This window comes from Petaurus breviceps, unplaced genomic scaffold (genome assembly GCF_028583685.1).
Source record: "Petaurus breviceps papuanus isolate PSGF00001 unplaced genomic scaffold, PetGlider_PUasm1.0 90702, whole genome shotgun sequence".
NCBI classification, from domain to species: domain Eukaryota; kingdom Metazoa; phylum Chordata; class Mammalia; order Diprotodontia; family Petauridae; genus Petaurus; species Petaurus breviceps.
Window position 1 is genome coordinate 8671056 of NW_027187317.1, and position 24479 is coordinate 8695534.

Below are 24479 nucleotides of genomic sequence, written 5' to 3' on the forward strand. Positions count from 1 at the left end.
TGTACCTTACAGGGTTGTTGTGAGGATAAAATGAGATAACATGTTATTTCATAAGGCTTGCATTGCAAACCTAAACTACTATTAAAATGCTAGTTATTGTTGTTGTTACTATGAAGCAACATGTTTCCTCTAGATTCACTAGAACTAAATGAATATGCATCCATATCACCAACATCAATCATCCAATGCACTGACACTATTGCATATAAGTTTGATCCCAATAATTGATGTTGGGAATTATTTGGGAGCATTTTTTTCCTGAAGATGACTGAGCAATTATAATGCTTACATCTACGCATTATTATGGTGCCCAGATTCTCAAGATACTTAAGTCACCAAAGGATTGAGGAGGGATTGCTCTCCTATGCTGGTCAACATTAAGGGGATTCTCTTTGCCATTGTACTTAGTAAGGAAACATTTCCCTCCTCCCCTCCAAGTGCGCTTTCCCTTGGCAACTCTTCTTTTCACCACACAGCAAATTCAGTACCCAGCAACACTTGTTATCTGTCATTTGCTTCATTTTCCAAGGAAGCACTTCTCCCTCTAATGTGATTACTTCTGGTAACCATGTCAACCTCCTGTATACATTCTACTTGCAAGGCATAGGAAGCACCATGGCTGAAATATTCAATCAAACAATAGGATGTTATACTTTAATTTCTGTCCCTGTGATGTACACCATATAGCTAAGAAATTTTAAGTAGCAGTGTTTAAGACCAAGGCTGATGCTTTATGGAACAATACTGTATTTTTGTTCTTTACAAGGGAGCTCACAGAAGTGAATCGACCTACCATGAGCTCAAATTCCTCACATGGCTTTGACCTCTGCAAAGGCTGTACCTGCATCAACCAGCAGGTACAAGAAGACCATAAGAAGTATAAAAGTCAACTACTTCAACCTCAAAACACTTTTCCTCCTTCCATTTCTCCTAAGAGATCCTAGGCCATAATAAGTTACCGAATGCAGGTAGAGAAGTTCTACCAATAACCAGGGGCAAAGGGTTGACTTAACCATGGTTACTTTTCTGAGCTATTTTAGTGCCTAAGTTGGATTACAGCATGGCAGATCCAGTTGACCAAGCCATGGAAGATAGCTAAAAAAGTGAAAATCAATTCCAAAGCAATTTATAAAGTGATTACAAGAAGACATGAATTCAGATACCACTGTATTCTAAAATCTTTATAACTTCTAAGATCAATATCCCTTGATAGTCTTGCTCATCCTTTCTCCATACAAGTGAGGTCTTTATTTTCTAATTCCTTTATATTTGGAGCCCACTATGTGCAGAATATGGGCATCTCTTTCTACTGCTTGTTCATTACTTGGTATAATGGCAACCTTTAGAAAATTTTTAAATTATAGGATTTCATCAATAATTTACTTCAATATGTATTTAAGTACAAAGCACTATGTTCAATACTGAGCCTGCTGAGCACTAGGTTTAAGACTACATATTCAATCAAATCCTCTAAAAATCTAAATTCTCATGCTGTACAATAGGTCTATACTCATCTTCCATTCAAACATCCTTCTCTTATTTTGACAAGAGCTATGGATCTTAGATAATGTCATTTGTTTTTGCTTGAAAATGAAGATCTTCATACTATAACACAGAAGAGATCCCTTTCATTTCTAATATCATTAGCACATGGGTCACCAATTCATCACCTTCTCTATGCAGGCACCTCAATATGATCCTGGTAAAGGTCTAATTTCCAAGTAGAAATAAGTCCAGATAGAGAAACCAAGGTGAATTAGTGGCACTCCCAAGAAGAAAAGGAGAATTTATGGAATTATATAAGGCGATTCACTTTAATGTTGGAAAGTGTCCACAGACTACAATAGGTTCATTTTAATGCCACTGATACAAGACTGAGTCTTCTAACAGTTCCTATGAATTACTTCTTAAGATTACTCATCTTGGGGCGGCCAGGTAGCACAGCGAGTAAGAGCACCGGCTCCAGTGTTGAGAAGACCTGGAGATCGAATACCGCGCTCAGACACTTAGCACCCACCCAGAAACACCTGGCCGTGTAACCTTGAGCAAGTTACTTAACCCCAATTGCTTAGGGGTGGCCAGGTGGCTCAGCGAGTAAGAGCACCGGCTCCAGTGTTGGGATGACCTGGAGATCGAATCCTGGGCTCAGACACTCAGCACCACACCCAGAAATAACTGGCTGTGTAACCTCGAGCAAGTTACTTAACCCCAATTGCTTTTAAAAAAAAAAAAAAAGATTACTCATCCTCAGAAGTAATACAGCCATTCAATGATCTTCAAAAAATTTTATTTGGACCCAGCTCCATTTCACATAAAACTTCCCTAACCTGCATAATTCTCCACTCTTCTGTTTTTTCCTCTAGAACATTTTTCTTTTTCTCTTATTTCCCTGCTCTTCCTTGATGTGGACACATATTCAATCTAACACTATGAACCCTTTCCCCCAGTCCTATGGTTGCTGGTTCTCTTGCTCCCCTTACACTTGAAACCAAACTCCTCCATCTGTATGCAGAGCTAACTAACCTCCCAAATCACAGTAATGCTCTGAACTTGATCATTTATGTTTGCCTAGTCATTTGTCCCAATGTTACATGTTCATGCCAACCATTGGATAGGACATATTCCCTAGACATGGATTTTTTAATGTCAGTGAGGTATTTGGAAGAGCACCACCATTGAATGAGTGTTAAGTCTTACATCATTCAAATGAAAAATAATCAGATAATTTGCTGCTGTTAAAGAAAAACTCAGAGTAAACTATCTAGAAAAATCTTATCATTTGGTTTAATTTTACCTTAAGTGTAATCTTGCGCCCCCTTCCTTGAAGAAGATATATTAGTATAACAGGATTAGCCCTTGATACACATAAGCATTATGGAAAAGAAGCTATCCATTCTGTCCCCCAAAACTGGTATCATAAAGATATTCTACTGTATTTTACATTTACATAGAGCTATGCTTCTGAGGAGCTCAAATCACATTTCCAAAATCACTTCATTTATCCCTCAATATTCCTGAAAGCTTGGCAGAGGTAGGCAAAGGATATTACTTTCTCCAATTGATATATGGAGAAATAAAGGTATAGAACATCTAAATGCCTTTCATAAAATAACCCAGCAAGCCCACTGCAGTCTTGGGGGAAAAACATGTCTTAATTATTGACCCCAAGTGGGAATTCCTGCATCTTCTCTAGCCCATTTCCAGGGCTCTAAATCATCTCATCCCAAGCATACAAATAAGACTCTGAAACTTGCTGATAAAATTCTTTCTCTATAAATTCTAAATTATACATAAACCTTTTTCTGAACAAAGAAATTCATTCTCCCTTTTTGCAAGAGGTCCTGGTCGCAACAGAGAGACAAGGTAGATAAAGCATAAATCATTATTCCACAGATACACTGAAGTTACAGATGTGCCTAAAATAGTTGTGTTATATCTATATACAGTGCAAGTCTGATAGAAAATACCTGTTATAGCGTCAAATATGCCTGTATTAATGTACAACTTGTTTAAAAATGACAAAAACAAAGAAACAAACCCCTGTATTTTGCAGTGACTCAATGAATTTAATCATAAACTAGTTTGTAATAAGGACTTCTATAAAATACTAGTTTTCAAGCAGATCTGCCATGGTCCAAAAATTTGGAAAGCAAATTTCCAAAAGAGCCTTCTTTGCTATAAAATAAGGTGCTCAGAAGATTGCAAAAAAATACTTACAGAAGAAAGTCTTTTTTGCTCGTGGGTTCATCATTTGGTGATGTTTTCATCAGGAGTCATCATGCTTTGGATCCTTAATATTATTCTTCCTTGAAGGTTTCTTCTCTGTAATTCTCTGAACAAGGTCACATCCACTCCCGAGCCATCGTCCCATACTGTTTTCTTGCTTTCATGAACGCTGCTCCCATAGATGGATTTCCTGTCCAAAGGGCTCAAAAGTGAATGTGCGTTGCTGAATGCTAGTGAACTATGCTACCAAAATACTCACTGTCTTAGCAATTTGGCTCAGGAGCATACTCCCTGATTAGGGATGATGAAGAAATGCAACCCAACTGTTCCAGAGGACTTTAAAAGACAGATGCTTCTTCCTCACTATGAGTGAGCAGATCAAAATCATTAGTGCCATTTATTCTCACTAGTTCTCTGGGGCTCATGTACTATTTACACACAAAGCATCCATGTACTGGATGCCATATAATGATCCTACCAATTGCTAGAGGATTAATATCCCAAGTATATTTTAGAGTCAGCCTTAGTATGCTTTGAAGTACATAATGTTTTCCATTCTTGAAAGGACAAAGAGATCTACGTTGTCAAAGTTTATTTTTAAGCTAGTGTGCTTGCTAAGTGCAGTGGCGAACAGGCTTTCCGTGCCTGTAGTACCATTGCTGGAACCTATTAATGCAAACAGATGAATTCTTGGCTTGACTCCACATAGGCTTTTATTTCTTTTTCCTTACCTTATCTAACTTTGCATTGATTACAGCATTTTTTCAATTCAGAAATACTATCAATTTGGTTAGCCTCCTTATTTTAATTCTGCCAATGTTGATGCACTGTGGAAAAGAAAATGAGATGCAAAATCCAATAGGCTTGGCTGGACTGAGAAAGTTATTCATCGGAGGTAGATTCCATTACTGAAAAAGTTTTGGGGACCTTGGAGAGAATGAATAGGAGAAAGACAGAGGGAGAAAGAAAAAACACCATGCTGTGATTATTAGCTTTGCCTCTTCACATGTTCTCCCATTGTTTGGAAAGCAAATTGCTCTGGTTTGCATAACCCCCTACTGGTATGCTCAACCCACCAAAATTAGCCCACATGTCATCTAATACCAGTCTAAAACTTGTGGAAACACATTATTGCTCTTATTAAAGCCATAACAAAATACAGCTGAGCAGTGTGTGTTAGGTGGTAGGGTGACCCAGAGGTAATACAATCTGTGTTATGGAATTTCTAGCCCTAATTTTAAACATCTGGTTTTGATAGGACAATAAATGTGATAATGTACATTAAAATGCCAGCGTCCAAGTAATGTGACCCTCCTACCTAACTAAAACAGCACTTGTGCTTAAAATCACATAAATGATACATACAAAAATGACTACTGACCCACCTCCAATAAGACATGAGTATTTAGTTGTGTTGTTTTTTTTTTCCCCAGAAGTGGGAATAAGTTTTCAATGAACCATTTACACCCTCTTGTCTGGTCCCCCTCGTGACCAGCTGCATGAGTTTATGAGGCAGCTGGGTAAGATTAAGGAAGTAGGTCTGTGTTTGTGCAAAAGACCAAAGCTAACTGGACCAGAGAGAAGACTGAACCCCTGACCTTGGTCTTATTGATACCATGCCATGTTCCATTCAACTGAGCTAGCCAGCCAAGGGCAAAAGAGCAGGTTAAGATCAATCAGATAACTTCTATGGCGCCTTGCAAACGTTGTGCCCCAGAGCACTTCTTAAAATGGGGCATTGATAATTTTATCCCAATATAGGTAAATGGAGGAATAGTGTCCTCAAATGACCATGACTTTAAAACATAAAGTGATTCAGTCATGGAAGTGGTCCTAGAATCTTAAAGTTAAGAATGAAAACTCTTTACAATTTGTCACTTGGAGTCAGGTTTGGCTCGAGACAATGTGCTACCCAATACAGAACAATGTGCTTAGATCACACACACACACACACACACACACACACACACACAAACACACACACACATACCCATGGAGATATACTTAAGGAGGGAGGGGGTGACCATTGACAGAGCAATCAACAATAAAGGGGGTGTTTTGGGGGGTAAGAATGTCAGATGGAACAGGTAAAAACTGAATGAAGAACTGAGCAGCATATAACCATATTTCAAAATGGAAGGAGGTGTTATCATCCTCTATAGAAGGGCCTAGGATCTGGCTAGAAATTCCCTAGAGACCAAATATTTATTTTTAACGTGTACTATCATTAATTCTGAGACACACACAGTTTTTAAAAATTTCTCCCTACATCCTGGGATTAGAGATTTTTCTAATAATCTTTGTCAGACAGGGACAAATTACTGGAGAGATGTAGTCTGTCTTCCATCTCCAGTTGCCATTATTGTCCTCTCTTTGCCCAACCCCCAGGCAAGTGAACATCTTGCATTCAATGTTACTTAGGATCTTAGACCTTTGTCAAAAAGAACGTATTCAAAGCAGGTCCAAAATATCAGGAATCTTGAAAAATGACCCACACCCCAGTTTCCTCCTAACATGCAAAGCTTCATGAGTCAGGTGAAAGGTATGTGAGGGAGCTGGGCTGGGGCAGGAAGGTGGGGGGGGTCCGGGAGGAGAGAGTGAAGGGGAAAAAAAGTGTTCTGAATCTGTATGAGCCAAACCCCAAACCTTTTCAAAGGCGTGAAAACATTCAGGCCGCTTCAATTTGTTATTTTTTTTCCTTCCCTTTTTTTTCCGGGGCCTCTCTCTTTCCTGGTTCTGGCCAGCCCCACACAGAAGTCTTGCGACATGAGCCATTTCCACGGAATTTCAGATCCTGCCAAAAACAGGAGGGATCGGAAATTTCGTGAGAATGGTTATTCTTAGGAGATTTCCATCCCAGATTCTTAACCAGTGTGGCTCAGATAAGCATCCAAAACCCATTGCCAAACCCTCCCAGATCCCTGATGCACTTCTTTTCATTCAATTCAGCATACAAAGGCTTTAAAGGAACAGGGAATTTGTCTGGTGGAAATTTTGTTTTCTCCATGCCTGTCCCAGAGCCCACCATCTATTTAGAGAGAGGTTTGGGATTTGGTTTGGGACATAAACATCAGGTTTGAGTCCTCGACAACATGTTCATTTGTGTCATCAAGGACATGTTTATAGCCCCCGAATCAAAACAACCTGGCCACAAAACTTTGCTTTTCAAAAATATTTTTGTTGCTTTTCAGCAAATATCCAGCATGAAAGTGGTATCCTGTTGACATGTTGTATCAGTGCGTAACTGCTTCAAGACCTCCTATGAAATTTAATGTCCTCTTTGCTTTTTTTTGTTTTGTTTTTTGCTTTTTGGCAGGGGAAGGCTGGGCAATTGGGGTTAAGTGACTTGCCCAAGGTCACATGGCTAGTAAGTGTTAAGTGTCTGTGGTCGGATTTGAACTCAGATCCTCCTGCCTCCAGGGCCGGGGCTCTATTCACTTCACCACATAGTCACCCCTGTCCTCTTTGCTTTTGGGAGAAGACATGTACTATAGATCTCAACAAGAGTGGGGTTTTTTGTTTAATTCTTAATTGTTTCCCATGTATCTATCCTACCCCACCCTCCAACCCACTCTTTACACAGGTGCAAAATTAAGTTAATATTTAGCACAGTTCAACCCATGTAACTCCTTTGTTCAAGAACTTTCTTTGATTCCCTGTTGCTTTTTCAATTAAATAGCAACTTCTTTTGTTGTCATTTAAAGCCTTTCACAATCCATTTCCAGACTATATTTTAATCAGAATACGCATTATTCCTTCTCACACATCGTTACAGTGAAATTGACCTACTTAGGATCCCATCCACATTAGATTTGGTCTCAGGTCTCCAAGCCTACTCGTAGCCTTTGTCCCAAGTTCGAGTGTTCTTTCTCCTCACCTCTGGACCCTGAAACCATCAACTGCCTATATGGCTCAGAATTAAGTGCTCCCTCTTATAACAAGTTTTCTGGGCTTCTCCCAGGTGCTAGTGACCCCAGCCAGTCAAAAGTACTCTGTATTTAAGTTGAATCTATTTTGTATTTATTTATATTGGGTATATGTTGTTTCTTCTAAGTAGAATGTAAGTTCCTTGAGGGGAGGGACTATTTCATTCTTTTATGTATGTGTGTATCTATATAGATATATCATACATACATATATATATATATATCACACACATATATATATACATATATATATATCTTTTGCCTAGCACAATGCCTGTCATGTAGTAAGGAATTAATAAATACTTACATAATTGAATTAAGTAGAACTGAATTGAATTGAGGGGGGAAGGGATTCATTCTGAATTAATGAAAAGTCTGAGTATTCTTTTCCCAAAGAAAAGCAATTTTATCACTGTCAGGTATATTCTAGTGAAACAGTAGATAGAATGCTAAGCCTGGAGGCAGGAAGACTCATCTTCCTGAATTCAAATCTGGTTTTAGACACTTACTAGTTGTGTGACTCTGGGCAAATTGTTTAACCCTGTTTTCCTTGCTTTCCTCATCTGTAAAATGAGCTGGAGAAGGAAATGGCAAACCAGTTCAGTATCTTTGCCAAGAAAACCCCAAATAAAGTTATAGAGAATTGGACATGACTGAAAAACAACTAAACAACATGTATAGTAACTCAAAATAGGCTACTAAATATTTACAAGTATGGTTTACCCCAGACTTGAAATAATAAACAAAAAGGCATTTTTGTCATATTATTCTATAAATTATTTAATGCAAATTTATGTTAGAAGCACACTTTTTTAAAGGTCTTCGATATCATTGATATAGGCATTCCCTTTAACAGATCACAACTCATCCACACTTTCATTTCCTCAGACATTTTGTTTATTCAATTATTATGGTCAAAGAACTCATCACCAAGAAGGCAGAGCCAGGATGACAGAGTAAAGGCAGAGACTCACCTGAACTCTCCTCCAAATACCTTTTAAAAATTACTCTAAACAAATTCTAGAGCAGCAGAAACCACCAAAAGATGGCACGAAACAAATTTTCTACCCAAGACATCTCGGAAGGTGGGCAAGAAAGGTCTGTTTCACCAGGCTGAGAGAGTAGCACAGATCAGCAAGACCACATCAGCACAGCAACGCTGGGGCAGTCCTTGGGGTGACTGGATCACTCACAGCAGTGGCAGTTTCCAGGCCTCTCAGCCCACAGACACCAAAGACAACTTAGAAGGTCGGCAGGAAAGGTCTCTTGCACCTGAGTGCGAGTGGAGCACAGCCCAGCGAAGGGCAGTGCCAGCAAAGCCCCGGCCGCAGCAAACTAGGAACAGGCCTTGGGATGATGACTAAATCAGCAATGGCACCGACTGCTTCTGGAGCTCTCAGTCCGCAGGGGGTCAAACAGTTGGTCCTAAGAAGATTACAGGGGTCTTTTGCCAGCACTAAGGCAGGACTTTGTTGTTTTGCCCATATTCAGATCCAGATCTTGGTGTCACTCCCAGTGTGAGGAGGAGCACTAACTAGCACAGCAGAGTTGGCAACCACAGTGGAGGGAGGACCCTCCTCACAGTTCTAGGGCAGAGGAGAGGGCTTGTGGTTGCTCACAGACCAGAGAACAGGCCAAGAGAGTAGTAAATACCTCTCCTTTGATCATACCACCTTGGAAGAACTGAAAACTTACAGGTCCTTAGAAGTATCTCAGAAAACAGCTGCACAAAACCCCTGAAGCTTGGGACAGTGCATCCTCTACCCTGAAAGCAGAGGTCTACTTTAATGAAGACTTAAAAGTCAATTAAGAAGCTGAGAAAACGAGCAAACAACAGAACTCATCACCAGGCAAGAAGCCTGTTGGGGATGGAGTGTCTCCATACTTCATTAGACTGGCCTTTGGAAAGCAGAGCTAGTCTGTTACCCAATCTTCCCTCAAAGGGCTTCCAGAATGGTAGAACCAAGCATAGTTCATGAAATCAAGAAAACCATTTAACTCCTTAAAGTCCATCACCACCATGAAGCTTACTTTGACTAATCAAAGAACTTATTTCTTTCCCTCCTTTGTTTCCACTGCCACTTTTAACACCCAAAATTTTCATTCTTCCTCCCCAGTCTTTATACCATTATACTCTTCTCCCCATTCCTATATTTCCCTTACAAGTATTTATTGATCTTCTACTATATGCCAGGCACTTTTCTAAATGCAGGTGTAATGTGATTCTTTGCTATTGAGTAAGTTTCTTTAATGTCTATTTTTTTCCAGAGAAGCACCATGTCTACACAGGTCTGTAAATGGCACCTAACAGCACACTACTATTAACAATTAATTATTTAATACAGACGATTCATGATTATCTACAACCCATTACCAGCACCTGCTCAAGCTTCTTTGCATAGTGCAATGGAAATGAGATCTAGGTTCAAAAGACAGAAGGCTTGGGTTCAAGTCCCTTCAACGGCTCTTCCCACCACTCTTTTATCTGTAAAATAAGAGGTTTTCTCTTGCTCTGGGTAAAACATGAAACCATCACTTATGCCCTAATTACTTGCTTTATTGTTGTTTGTCCTTCATTCAAAGAGGACCAATGACATCATGAGGGTGATGTCTTGACTTTTAGGCAAATTGGATATAAGTGGGGCAGAGCTGTGCAAAGCCCTCTGCCTCACTCTCTCCTCCAGTCATCCAAGTCCTGTGGTAAAACAAAGGTAAAGGTGACCGATGATGGCCCACTTACTTTACGTACATCTTAGCCGCCTCTCTTCTTCACATTTAACCAACAGGGAAGATTTTTTAAATGCACGGATTTATTTCCTCTACTTATGTCTTCACATCTGTTTGAGAGGTCATTCTGTCCCTGTACTAAGCAGTTTTCCATGAGACATTGAATTATAGGCAAAGACAGCGAAACCATACAACTTTGTAACACCTCCTGATACAGACTTTTGAAGTGCAAATACATATATGGATTACAAAATCAAGCTCCCAATTTAAATATGGACCTACATTGCAAAATCAAGAATGATCCCTTATTTCACCCCTATATGAGGACTCTTCTTACTTCTACCACCCTCTATTAATGCAGATAACTTGAGAGTCGATTATTAGTGCTTGACAATGATAAATGCAATGATGGAGAGGATATGTGGTTTGGTGACTAGACTGGGAGTCAGCTTAGACCTGAGATCAAATCCTGCCTTAGGCACAAACCTCTCTCAGTCTCAATTCCCTCACCTGTAAAACAGAGATATTAGCATCTTCCTCATAGGGCTCTCCTAAGAATCAAGTGAGAAAATAGATGTGAAGTGTTTTTTTGTTAGTGTAATCTAAATCTTAGCTAACATTATAATGGTGGGGATGCTGTCATAGATGTCACTGCCTCTAGGAAGTTCACCATATTTGTTTCTCTGCCATTATTTCTGAGTTTTCATAACACATAGCATGCTTAACTATTTGTGGGGTGACATATGACATAAATAATAAATGCTCTCAAGTTCCTTCTTGCTCTTCTGCTCAGTGAATTCATGCTTTATAAAACATAATTCTCAAAGGTTTTTTTCCATAGCATTGACAAGCTTTATTTAAGTCGATTAGTATGTACTTTGGAAAATATCAACCATAAAACTTGGGAACTGATTACTGTAGAAGTAAAATCCTTTAGAAAAGAATGTTTTCATTATCTGGGCTCTCAATGAACTGGCTTCTTTGAAGAAGTAGCTTTCAGCCTAACTATGAAAGATTTTCTCTTTCCTATGAATACTATGTGGTTTCAGATTAAAATACAAGTTACTGCTGGAAAAGGCATCTTTTAAAAAGCAAACATTTAACAGTACTCCGCTCCCAATGAATGCTATAGGGTACATTTGGGTGCCATCTTTATCATGCCTCCCCACTATTGTCAGCAAAACATAATGCATTAGTTTTTTACTGAGTTGAGTTAACTCTGTTGAATTTTACATAAAGGTATGCAGAGAAAATAACTCAGTGTTCTGAATGTAGGTGTCTTGTATATTCATATGTGTATTATAGCTCACATGCAAAAATCTGCCGATTTGAATTGATGTAGACCCTTCCCAAGGGTGAAGAAACATGTGTTTGTGTGCATGTATATACATATATATGCATGTATATATATACACACACAAAAAAAAGATAAATAAATTATTCAAAATTCACTTAACTAGAATGTTTTTTTTTTTTTAATTGAGCAATCAGGGTTAAGTAACTTGCTCAAGGTTACACGGCCAGTTATTTCTGGGTGTGGTGCTGAGTGTCTGAGCCCGGGATTCGATCCCCAGGTCGTCCCGGAGCAGGTGCTCTTACTCACTGAGCCACCTGACCGCCCCTAAGCAATTGGGGTTAAGTAACTTGCTCAAGGTTACACAGCCAGGTGTTTCTGGGTGGTTGCTAAGTGTCTGAGCCCGGGATTCGATCTCCAGGTCTATCTCAACACTGGAGCCGGTGCTCTTACTCGCTGTGCTACCTGGCCTCCCCAACTAGAATGTTTTAAAGTAAGGTTGATAGAAATACACTCTAAAGTTACTTCTGACTTGACTTAAGAAGAATAAACAGTGATGAACTCATCAGAAAATATTTATAAGACATTCAAAATTTAATAACTCTGTTTCTGATCAATGATCTTATAGGTCAAAAAAAGCAATTAAATTTTTTAAATTTTTAATTAAATTTTAAATTATTAATTAAATTAATAACTATATTATTTAATTACAAATTAATTATTTAAATAATTAGTTAAATTTAGATTACATTTTGCATAGGGGGTCTCTTGGTTTTTGTTTAGATCAGATCAGAACTAATAGACCTAATGATTTAGGACAATCTTAAACATTCTTTTCTATGCTGAATAGGGTCTATTTACCCATTTCTGATAGATAACTATGTGCCAGGAACCTTAACATAGAAACTAAAGAACTACCTTGAGAGTCAGGAAGATCAGACCTGGGCTTTGTTTCCTGCCTCTTACACATACAGGTTATATATGGGCAAGATACTTAACCTATTAATGGGCAAAAGTCTAAGTTTATAAGTTTTAGAAATGCCAATTTACATTGGTAGAGAACACTCCTTGTCGGGAAATGCCTATACTGATAAAATCACAAGACTATGAAAAAATAGTTGGGGGGGGGCATAGCTCAGGGAGGGGAGCTACAGATGCAAAAGTATTCCCACCATTGTGAGAAACCCACTAACACCATAAATCCACTTAGCCACATAACATCTAATAACTTTTTCAAAGGAATATTTATAAATACAGCAAGAATGAGCATACAAACATTTCCCCTGATAACTCAGTCTCAATTATTACATAGCATTGGTCCCACCAAGTTCATTTACAAAGTTAACATCTCTCTTTGGACCGTTTCTGTTGAATGACTCTCAGTTACTGCTGGTCTGAGGTCTAAAAAGTTACTCCATGATTCTCAGGGCACTGAGTCTGTGCTGACCCTGACTCCCAGATTCAGAGTGGCTCATTCTCCCAACCTTTGGAACCTCCAGAATTGAAGACTCTAATCCCCAAATGTAAAAAACAAACAAACAAAAATACCAAGAACCAATGCTTTTTTTAGGGACCATATGGCCTCAGAGGGAAGAATATCCTAAGGCTTTTCCCTTTACAGCTTGGTATCTCAACAGATGCCATGAGCAAAAGCATCACCGAGATCCCCCAAGAGCAAATAAGGGGAAAAAGCTGGTAGCTGCGAATGGGTCTCCAAAGCCAACCTGAGATATCTTGGTGGTACAATTGATAGAGCCCTGGACTTGGAGTTAGGAAGATGTAAGTTCAAATATAACCTCATATACTTAGTAGATGTGAGACCCTGGGCAAATTGCTTAACCTGTTTGCCTCAGTTTCCTCAACTATAAAATGAAAGAAAATAATAGTACCTACCTCTCAGAGTTGTTGTGAGGATTAAATGAGTTAATATTTGTAAATCATTTAGCACAATTCCTGGCACATAGGAGGTATTTAATAAAAAAAAATTTCTGTCTTTTTTCCTTCCAATCAAAGAGCTTCCCTTCACCAGGTGATTGGCTAACCAGAACCAATTACAGAATGTCTATGCATGCTCACAAAATTCTCTGTAAGACATTTTCCTTATATGCCATCATGATTATTCCCAAAAGCAAGCTCCCTGGTATCCTCCACATAGAGAGGATGCATCAGTCAAGCAAGATGATAGGGTCCAAACAGGTCCCAGACTCGCCGCCATCCCAATTAAACTAATAAGATGGTATTTAAGAGAAACAAATGTAAAAGAATCTTATGCTTGGGGTTCAAATATCAGCTTCTCAAAAGTAAGATGAAGGAATAGAGAAAGAATCAAATGGAATAATACTTTGCAAACCTTAAAGTGCTGAGTAAATGTTAGCCAATATTATTATTTAGAAAAGATCTAAAATTTTTCATGGATGACAAGTTTTATGTAAGTTGTTGCAATTTTAAAAACCTAACAATATTAGGCTGAATTAAGAAAGGCAAAGTGTGCAAGGACGAAGGATGTGCCAGATCTGCTATGCTCTGCTTTGGTTAGAAGACACATCCAGGACCGGGTTCATTAGTGTGCACCTTTCAAAAAGCACACTGAAAACCGGGGAAGATCCATAGGAGGACCACCAGGGCCCCAAGATAATGCCATATGAAGATTAATTAAAGGAACTAGGGACTCGTAGCATAGAATATACTTAGGGAGGAAGTGATAATGTCACTTGTGAGACACTAAAGAACTAGAAACAAAGTGGGTACCACTGAGCTGGCAATAGTTGTACAGATTGTTGTATATTTGTGTGAAGTCATGTTATTGTGGAATAATTCAGAGAAACCTGGGAAGACATGAATGAGCAAGATGCAGAATAAAGTAAACACACCTATGATAACAATTTATGTAATGATCCTAATATTGTCGAGGAAAATAGTGAAATGCCACAGAACCACAAACAATGCAGCGTCCAATCTTGACTTCAGAGGACCAGTAGTGAAGTAGGCTTCTCTCTTCTTAGCTGAGTGGACTATGGGTATGAAATGAGATGTGAGTTATTAGGCACAATTGAAACACTGACTCATTCTGTGTTACTGTGCTTTTCTGTTATAAAGAAGGATTCAATTGAAGTAAGGAAGTCAGTGGGAAATAAAAGTGATTTTTTAAAGTCTAATAAAGTATTAATTTTTAAGTGTTTTTTAATTATATTTAATTTTCAAATTTTGAAATGCTTTTATATAAAAGAGGTATTATATGGGTTCTGTTTGGCCCCATGGGAGACAACTAGGAGCAAGGGATGAAAGTTTACACTTGATTTAAAGGAATAATTCTTAGCAATTAGTTATGAAAAGTAGAAAGGGCTCCAGTGGAAGGTAAACGATTCTACCTCAAGCAACGTCTTTAAGCAAAGGCTGACTAATCATCAGGAAAGGTTCTAGTAAGGCTACTAGATGGCCTCTGAAATCCCTTCTGACTCTGAGGTTTTTGTGATTGTTTGTTGCGTTGTTGTTGTTGTGTTGTTGTTGTTCAGTTGTTTCTGACCCTTCATGATTCCATTTCAGGTTTCTTGGCAGAGATGCTGGAGTGGTTTTCCATTTCCTTCTCCAGCTCATTTTACAGATGGGGAAACTGAGGCAAACAGGGTTAAATGATTTGCCCAGGGCCACACAACTACTAAGTATCTAATGCCAGGTTTGAATTCAGGACATTGAATCTTCCTGACTCCAAGCCCAGGTATTCCACAGTACCAAATCATCTCTAAAACAAGATACTCCACATCCTCCCTTAAGAGCACAGCTCTCATATAAAATAAAACTATTATCAGAATAACTTTCAGATGGAAAAGAAAATACAAACATACAGGTTGGCACAGTGGATAGAGTGCCAGGCTTTGAGTCAGAAAAACCCGAGTTCAAATCTTATCTCAGAAATTTCTTAGTTGGTGGCACAATGGATAGAGCACTGGGACTGAATTTCAGGAAGGCTTGAGTTCAAATTCAACCACAGCTACTTACTAGCTGTGCGGCCCTGGGCAAGTCACTTAACCTCTGTTTGCTTCAGTTTCCTAATCTGTCAAATGTGGATGATAACACCACCTGTCTTCCAGAGTTGTTGTGAGGATCAAATAAGACAATAACTGTAAAGTACTTAGTACAGTGTCTAGCACATAGCAAGCACTATATAAACATTAACTATTACCCATAGATAAATGTATTATAAAATTATAATATATACTATATTATATGATAAATATGTTATATTTCTTAAATTGTAAAATATTATAATTTATCAGTGATATTATTAATAAGCCTTACTAAATTTATTAAGCATCTACTGTGTGCCAAGCATGGTGCTTTCTTATTGTGTGACACTAGGCAAGTGAATCTGTCTCAGTCTCAGGTTCTTCGTCTTTAAAAGAGGGGGTTGAGGGGCAGCTAGGTGGCGCAGTGAGTAAAGCGCCAGTCCTGGAGTCAGGAGGACCTGGTTTTGGATCCAGCCTCAGACACTTAACACACACACACACAAACTAGCCATGTAACCTTGGACAAGTTACTTAACCCCAATTGCCCTTCAAAAAGCTAAAAAAAAAAAAAGAGGGGGTTGAACTCAAAGGTCTCTAAGGTCTCTTTCAGCCCCAAATCTTGGATGCTCTGGCCAATTTGTGCTTACACAATGACCAACTCTCAAAGATGGAGGCCACCTGGGACCATCCAATCCAATCCCCACTTGAATAAGAATACTTCCTACGACTAATACCATAGGTAGTCATCTATCTGACCTATAGAGAAGGCAATCCTCCATCTCCTGAGCTAATAATGCATTCTCTTCTTGGACAACCCTCCAGGTAAGTTTTTTCTTCTATAAAACTTAAATCTGTCTTTCTGCAAAGTAAGGAGGTGACATGGTCATATCAGTGTTTTGGAACAAGGCAGAGATTACTCAGTAACATCTAAAACTCGTCATTAAAACCCACACAAAGTCTATAGCTTTATGCTGCAAGTGAACATGGATGTTGCCACAAACAAACAAACCCCAAGCTGGATCCCAGTGGACCTTCTGCAAAGGAATAGACCAAGACCAAGAAAGAGTCAAACTACCTTAAAATGCAATAGCTTCTCAGCCTCGCATTTATGACAGCAATGACTGAGAATAACACCGTTGCTTTCTCCCACTTTTATTTTCCAGTTAAGAGGTACACCACTTGGTTTGCCATTTTTCCCCTGTTGGAAAGTGGCCTCGTGTGTCTACATTTCCTTTTGTTAAATGGCTATTATAAAAAGCTTTATCACATGAGTGATGTGAGTTGAAGCCATTAGTGACCAAGGGCACACATCATGCCAGGCCGCCCCCTAAACCCAACAAGAGTAGAGTTTCCATTTCCTAAGAGAACATGGAACAAGATGGTGCCAGTGTAAAAGCACTCACAGGGACTTATAAAACAAGCTAAGCAGGCCTGTCTTCCCTCTGTGGAGCTTCAAAGGGCCCTGAAAACCACGTAAAAGCCAAAGCAGGGTAGGGGAAATTCTGGCCTCTTTTTAATACATCTCAAGGGAAGTAAAAACAGAGTGCAAATTTCCACTCAGAGCACTGGGATAGTACATTTATTTATAGTTGTTGTTGTTGGGTTGGTTTTTTTTAATAGTTAAAATGCATAGGTCTTGCAACTGGCCAAGCAGGCCTTGTAATATTTGAGGAAAAGGAAAGGAATGAAGTGAAGAGGTAGGGCTGGGAAGAGGGGGTGGAACCCAGAAGGGTGTTTCTCACAATGATGGGCACAGGGGAAGAAAACTTGGCAATATTTTACTTGAGGGTCTAGAATTCAAATTAATGTTTTTCCTAAGTATTTCTGATTTTTTTTGCATTTTGGAGGGGGTAGGGGAGGGCAGTTGGGGTTAAGTGACTTGCCCAAGGTCACACTGCTAGTAAGTGTTAACTGTCTTGAGTCTGGATTTGAACTCAGGTCCTCCTTACTCCAGGGCCTGTGTTCTATTCACTGTGCCACCTAGCCACCATCTGATTTTTTTTAACCTAGGTTCTACAGTATAATACCATATCATGTTTGTAAGGAACTATTTTTTTTCAGAATCTTCACATATATTCTCTCCAATGCTGACAAAATATAGTAAAGGCTTTCTAAATCTCACTAGCTGAATCCCAGAATAACAGGACCTCAAAGTTGGAAGCAACCTCAGTGACCATCTTGCCATCTTAACTCAACAGGGAATCTCCCCACAGTATCACTAACAAACATTCATCCATTTAAACATCCTCATTAATCATGTTTTTTTTGTTTTAATTTGGAAAGAGTATAATCGTTGGATCACAGATTTAGGGATAAAAAGGAAATTGAGCCCATCTTCTTCATTTTACAAGTGAGGAAACTGAGGTCAAGGGTAGTTAAGTAACTTGACCAAAGTCACACAGATAGAAAGCATCTGTAGCGGGATATAAACCTAGGGCAGCTAGGTAACACGGTGAATTGAGTGCTGGGCCTAGAGTCAGGGAGACCTAAGTTCAAATCTGGCCTCAAACACTTACTAGCTGTGTGACCCTGGGCAAGTCACTTAAGCCTGTTTGCCTCAGTTGTCTCACCTGTTAAATGAGCTGTAGAAGAAAACAGCAAGGCACTCCAGTATCTTTGCCAAGAAAAAATCAGACACAACTGAAACAAGGGAACAACAATAACTTCCTGAATTCAAATCTAATGTTCTACCCACTATACCACATTGAAGTACTAGAAGGAACTTTGGATTTGGAGTCAAATCCCTTCTCTGCCACCCATCTGTCCATGAGCAAATCTCTTTCCCGTCTCTGGGCCTTGGTTTTCCTAGTCTTTGTTTAGTGACCCCTGTTTCATAAGTAAAACAGAGTCGCTTCTCAAAAGTAATTCCCAATGAATGTGGTTCCAATTAATGAAACTTTGCTGTGGCTAAATTGTGAATCCAGAGGAAGAAACCTTCACCTGTCACATCATACTGTAAGAAAAGTCATAGAATCTTAGAGTTGGAAGGAAGGGACCTCAGAGACTGTCTAGTCCCACATAAACTTGAACAAAATCCCTCTACAACATAACCAACGAGGGGTCACCCAGCGCCTATTTAAAGACCTCCAGTGAAGGGAGCCTGGCACCTTTCACTTCCTTTAGGATTTATTTGGATTATTTAACGTCCTTTAAAGTTTATTAGATGTTTTTCAGAGATTATTCTGAAGCCTCACAAGTAAAAGACTAAGAACAGCTAAAAGGTCAATAGGACAAGGACACCGTCTGAGTCATCTGTCTTTGGTTTCTGCTTCTCCTTACTGGTATTACTTTCTTCTCCCTCTTGCTAGCCTCTCTTCTATGCTAACTTGACTAGCCAGCCGCTGGAACCAATGGTACTTTTTTTTTTCTTTTTTACTATAATGTCCTTGTTTCATAACTTGTTCCATATGTTTGTCATCCTTTATGAAAGAGCTCCACGTTAGTTTCTCCCGTCTACTGCTTGAATCGTGACATCTGTTTTTTCCTATTCTTTTGTGATTTATTTTGGTGTCTGCATGAACTTGCTCTGTGATGGGCAAAGGAATTTGCTTCAATTCATTCTTCCCGTAAGCTCTCCTGGTGCCTTTTCAATGTAATCCAACTACTGCTACAAAGTCAAAGTGGGCAAATACACATGGTGCCAGGCCACAAGAGTTTCCAGGATTGCAGGCCACTGCTATCTTAATACCATTACTCTCCACCCCAACTTTAGTCCCCAAAGTGGGGGGGGTGGAATCCAGATTTCTACACAGGCCATTAGGCAAATTTTAGATTATTTTCTAGGGGTAGTGCAGCCTGCTATTTTGATATGACCATCTCAGATATATGCAAATTCTGCACAGATCATCTTATTATATCCTCACAATAAGGGTAAATCTAAGGTTCATACCGTGAAGAGTTTTTGACATAATAATGGTTCACCCATCCTAGTATTCTCTATTTAATTGTGATAGCTAAATTTTGTTTCCTTATAAAATTTACATAAAGTTTTTCTGAAGTATTTATCAAATGCCCACTGTGTCAGGCACTGGGCTAAACACTGGGTAAATCGCTATTCCATCCACCTCAAAAAGCTGGAAATCTCCTGTCTTCTAGAACCACCCCCCAAAATAAAAACCTAACTTCTTTTAATAATCCATTTTGGATTAACAATCTGTGATTTCACCTGTTTTCTCTTGATTCTGTATCTATCTGCTTTATGCTATCCCTTCAGGCACTTCATACTGTAAGTTTATTGTATAAAGTAGCATTTGTTTTATTTATTCTAAAAACTACCCTTATCCAAATCTGAGGTACCCTCTCTTTCCATTATCCTGATCTTTGATTAATCATTTCATTTTTACCCTCACTAAACCACTTCATGACTTTATTGACTTTGTATATATGACACCCTTCTCCCTTAACTTTTAACTCCAAAATCCTGTGGAAAAGTTTGAATCTATTTTACATAGACCTGTGTTCAGTCACTGTCATCAAGAAGGGACTGAAGGAAACTGGGCCCAGGTCAAAATTCTTATACACCTGCTCACTGGTTTTCCAATATTGGCACCTTTGCAAGATTATCTCAGCATGACTCCCCTCCTTACATGGCTAAGATCCAACCAGTGGACATTCTGCTCCTGCTGCTAAATCAGACGTGAAAGCAGGACTATCCAATGACTGGATTGTTGCTGGTAAATAGTCATAGAATCTTAGAATGAGAAGGTACCTCAGAGACGATCTAGACTAAAGCAAGAATCTCTTTTACGATATGTAGACTTTTTTGAAGACCTCCACTGAAGGCAAACTCACTATCCCTCTGGGAAACCCATTCTCCTTTGGGATAGCTATAATACTTAATGGAAGCCTTTTTCTTTATAATAGATCACATTTATATAGTACCTACTCTATGTCAGGCAATATACTAAGCATAGATTTAAACAGCTCTTTCTTCTCTTATATCATAAATTATCAAAATTCTATTTACCTTGAGGATCAGTCCTATTCCTTATCTCATCTTCCCCTTCTCCTCAACATTTATTTAAAAAAAAACTTTTATTGTTTTCCTTGACTGTCATAGCTAGCCATTCACTCTAAGCTTTGGTACTATAGATATCTTCTTTCTAGAACCACACCACACTTTTTTTTTGGAGGGCAGTTGGGGGTAAGTGATTTGCCCAAGGTCACATGGCTAGTTTCTGTGTTAAGTGTCTGAGGTGGGATCTGAACCCAGGTCCTCCTGACTCCAGGGCCAGTGCTCTATTACCTGCGCCACCTAGCCGCCCCCATACCACACTTCTTGATTCATCTTCCATTAGCTAGCCTTGCTCTCATTTTCAATGTGCATGTTTCTTTTAAAAATCTCAGTTTCCTGTGCATCCACACATCTCTAGCACCATTCTTTTTTCTTCTGCTCAAAGCTGATTCTTTTGTGCTGCTGCACTCTCACCACCTATGACCAAGGTCCAGTTACTAAATGTTTCAGATATGTACTCCAGGTGACCACTAACCTCCCCAAGTGTCTTAACTAAGCTACTGAAATTTTGTAATGAAGCTCATATTCACTGTGTAGGCATTTATACATACCTGTGGAATCTTCATGCAATTAAATTCATTTGCTTTCCTATTTTATTACCTGAAAAAATATCTATTATCTGAAAATAAGGAGTACTGAAGTCTATTTTTTCAGATCACCTCCATGCAACCATGGAAAAAGAGACTCCAATAGCATTAATAATCCAAAAATACCTTAGGCACTGCTTTCCCTTCTTTTCTTCTATATGCACCCACCCAGGAAACCTAGAAAAATATAATCATGGCATTTCAAATAAACCAAGACTCAATATTCATTTTGTAATCATGCGGTTCCCAAATATAAGATAAAGTTGTGGGGAAAGGAAGGAAATAAAACAGAATCCTTTAAGCAAGTGCCCATTAGTTCCAACAATCTATGTAAATCTTCAGACTCATTTCTGTTTTATTTTGTTTAGTCGTTTTTCAGTCATGTCTAACTATGACTCCTTTGGGGGTTTTCTTGGCAGAAATAATAGAGTGGTTTGCCATTTCTTTCTCCAGCTCATTTTACATATGAGGAAACTGAGACAAACAGGGTTAATTGACTTGCCCAGGGTCACACAGCTAGTAAGAGAATAGATTTGAACTTGGGAAGATTAGACTTCCTGATCCCAGACTTGGTATTCTATTCACTGCTCCACCTAGCTGCTCTCTGGTCTATGACATTCTATTAAAATATAAGCTCCTCATATAGGCAGGGATAATTTTGCTCTTTTTTGCACTTGTGTCCCCAGTTTTTACCTGAGTAACTGGCAATCAGTAAAAGCTTTTAATAAATTATTGAACCCTGGGCTTTGTGACTGTAGGTCTAACACTACATCAATAATGACATCTAACAAGCTGAGAGATATGAGGGTTGCAGGGGGAGTAGGGGGTGGGAGGGGAGAGAATTTCAAGAGAGTCTCCAAACAAGACTTTAAAAATTTAATGCCCTAATTTACTGGATGCTAGAGAAATTTTAGGGGGAAAAGAGAAGTTAAGGTTGGATCATATAGCCCATTTTCCATTGTATGTTCTCTCCCCAATCAGTTCTACTCAAGGTAACTTTGCAAACTTTTCTTGATTTGTTGACCTGTAACCCTTAAGACAGAATTTTTCATGGAACATGAGGGCCCAATTATACTTGGGAGGATTTTTCCCGTCTCTGGTTCACTATTTGCACACATAAAATATGGGAACTGCATCATATGACAACACCCGATGTGTTATCAGCTCCCTTCCAAAAACACAACTTACAAAATTCAAAAATTAAGTGTTTATAGATTAAAGAAAATGAAGATAACTCTTAATAAGATGGTGCTAATTTGCTCTTTTTTATCCTTTCCCTCTCATCTCTTTGCAACTCCAAGCAGGTCATATAAGATGTCTTTCCCCCAGAAAAAAAAAAATGTGTCTCTGTCCTACTCCCCACTTTAATACACAGAGAGAATGCTTCTAAGTTTGTCTCAGCAATAGTCACAGTTCAAATGAAATGTCAGGCTATGGTACTCTACTGCAAAGTCCCTCCTTGGCATGATGGTCATCACCACCATCAGCACCAAATTCTGACTTCATAGATGTTATCTCAAGATTAAGGGACACATCCAATTCCCTTTATCTCCTAGTAGGTTTCCACAATAGATACTATGTTGGTATGTGTTTATCTCCAAAAATTGACATCTTTCCCTCTAGGTACAATATCCTTTCTACTTAAGAAAACACAGAAACTACTGAGTGTGTTTTGGAAGGAGAAGCAATGGGAATATTATGAGAAGATGAATATATTGTTCTTGAATTTGTGATAGTCAAGCTCACCAAAAATCATCATTTATGTACTTGAGATTTTAGGAAAGATTTTCAAAAAGATCAGAGAAAACATTTAGGGTTCTATTCACCAGACTCTAAAATAGAAAATGGTCCAAGAAGGATGAGAGGATCTCCTAAACAAAATTTGAAGATGGAATTGTGAGTGATTTCAATGAGGAAGAAAAAAGGACAAGGAGGAAAAATAAAGGATTACTATCTAAAGAGAATGATGAAGCCCTGTAACAAGTAGTTTGATAAATAAATATAATACAACAAACACTTATTAAAGGCCTGCTATTTACACAACACTGTGCTAGGCACTAAGGAAGATGTAAAGTTTAGATAAGATACAATCCCTGCTTTGAAGGACTTTACAGTATAACATGTTACTTTCCCTCTTTTCTTAAGGAATTTCCTATCTGATTCAGTTTTCCTTTCCATTCAAGCTTCTGCCCTCATACTTGGGGACTCCTGTGGAGACATGGAGGTGGAAGGGAGAGAGCTAAGGAGAAGAATTGTCACCAACCAGAGGAAACAAAGATCTCTTTAAAGTTATTCCAAGTTTAGAGTAACAAGGAAGCAGTTACCAGTTCTTTCTTCCTTCCCTCCAGTCACAGAAAATATCTCTCCTACTTCCCTATCCTTTAATCTTATTTCCTCTGGCCTTTGGCAGGGTCTTGCTCTAACCACATGAGAAGGCTTCATAAATTTAATTCTAGAAGTTTATGAAGACATGTAATAGAAAAGTCCCCCTTGCCACTTCAGAGAATGCACAGATACACCATGACTTTCAGGTTATTGGGCTGGAGTTGAGTATGATACAGAAAGCTCCCACTGGGGAAAACTCAATAGCTTTCTTCTCTGGTGGTGAGAAAGGAGTCTACCTGCTGCAGACCTCTGGGTGGAGGAGGGTCCTCAGGCCCTCTCTCATCTGGAGTCAGTCTGAAGTAAAAACATGAGGCCTTGCTCTTACCTCTGTTACATCTATTATTTCCTTCTCTTAGGTGAAGGAATATGAGAAATAGTCATAATCTTTTAATCTTCCAAATGGTCAAAAATGGGAGTCACCAGAGATCCAAGAAATAGCATCCATAATTGTTTGCCAGCAAGGCCCTGAAGAAAAACCTGCTTGACCCAGACCAGTATTGACTTATTTCCAAATGTTGTTGTCTTGCCAAAGTAAAGAAGAGAGCTGGTTCATTGGTTATTATGAATTTGAAAGTGAATTTGATAGGATGTATGCTTTGCAGTACCTGCTACACTTTAATGCCACTCTCTAAAAGAACTCAAAGGAGAGTGTGCCCCTATTTCAGGGGATTTGTGTTTGTACTTCTGTTCTTGCTACATTTTCTCAGAAAAAAAAATGCTGCTTTTATAAAGGCTAATTGATTTTAATTGGTTAAATGACACTTGGGCACTAATCAGTTAAGTTAGGAGATATTAATAGGTGCTGGTTAGGAGAGT

General features: G+C 38.8%; 1 protein-coding gene across 4 annotated transcripts in view; it reads right to left on the reverse strand.

The window, feature by feature from the left end:
- The window catches only part of KCNK2 (potassium two pore domain channel subfamily K member 2), a 280559-nt gene extending 275839 nt beyond the window's left edge, over positions 1-4720 (reverse strand). For 2 of the 4 annotated variants that reach the window (XM_069066045.1, XM_069066047.1), the window contains exon 1: positions 3718-4719. Coding sequence is in view for 2 of the 4 variants with exons in the window: in XM_069066044.1 (XP_068922145.1) it covers positions 3718-3767 (50 nt within the window). In the remaining 2 variants the exon portion in view is untranslated. Of the gene's footprint in view, positions 1-3717 lie in introns of all 4 variants that reach the window. The other 2 variants (XM_069066044.1, XM_069066050.1) reach the window with 2 other exon arrangements.
- Between the last annotated feature and the right edge of the window lie 19759 nt (positions 4721-24479).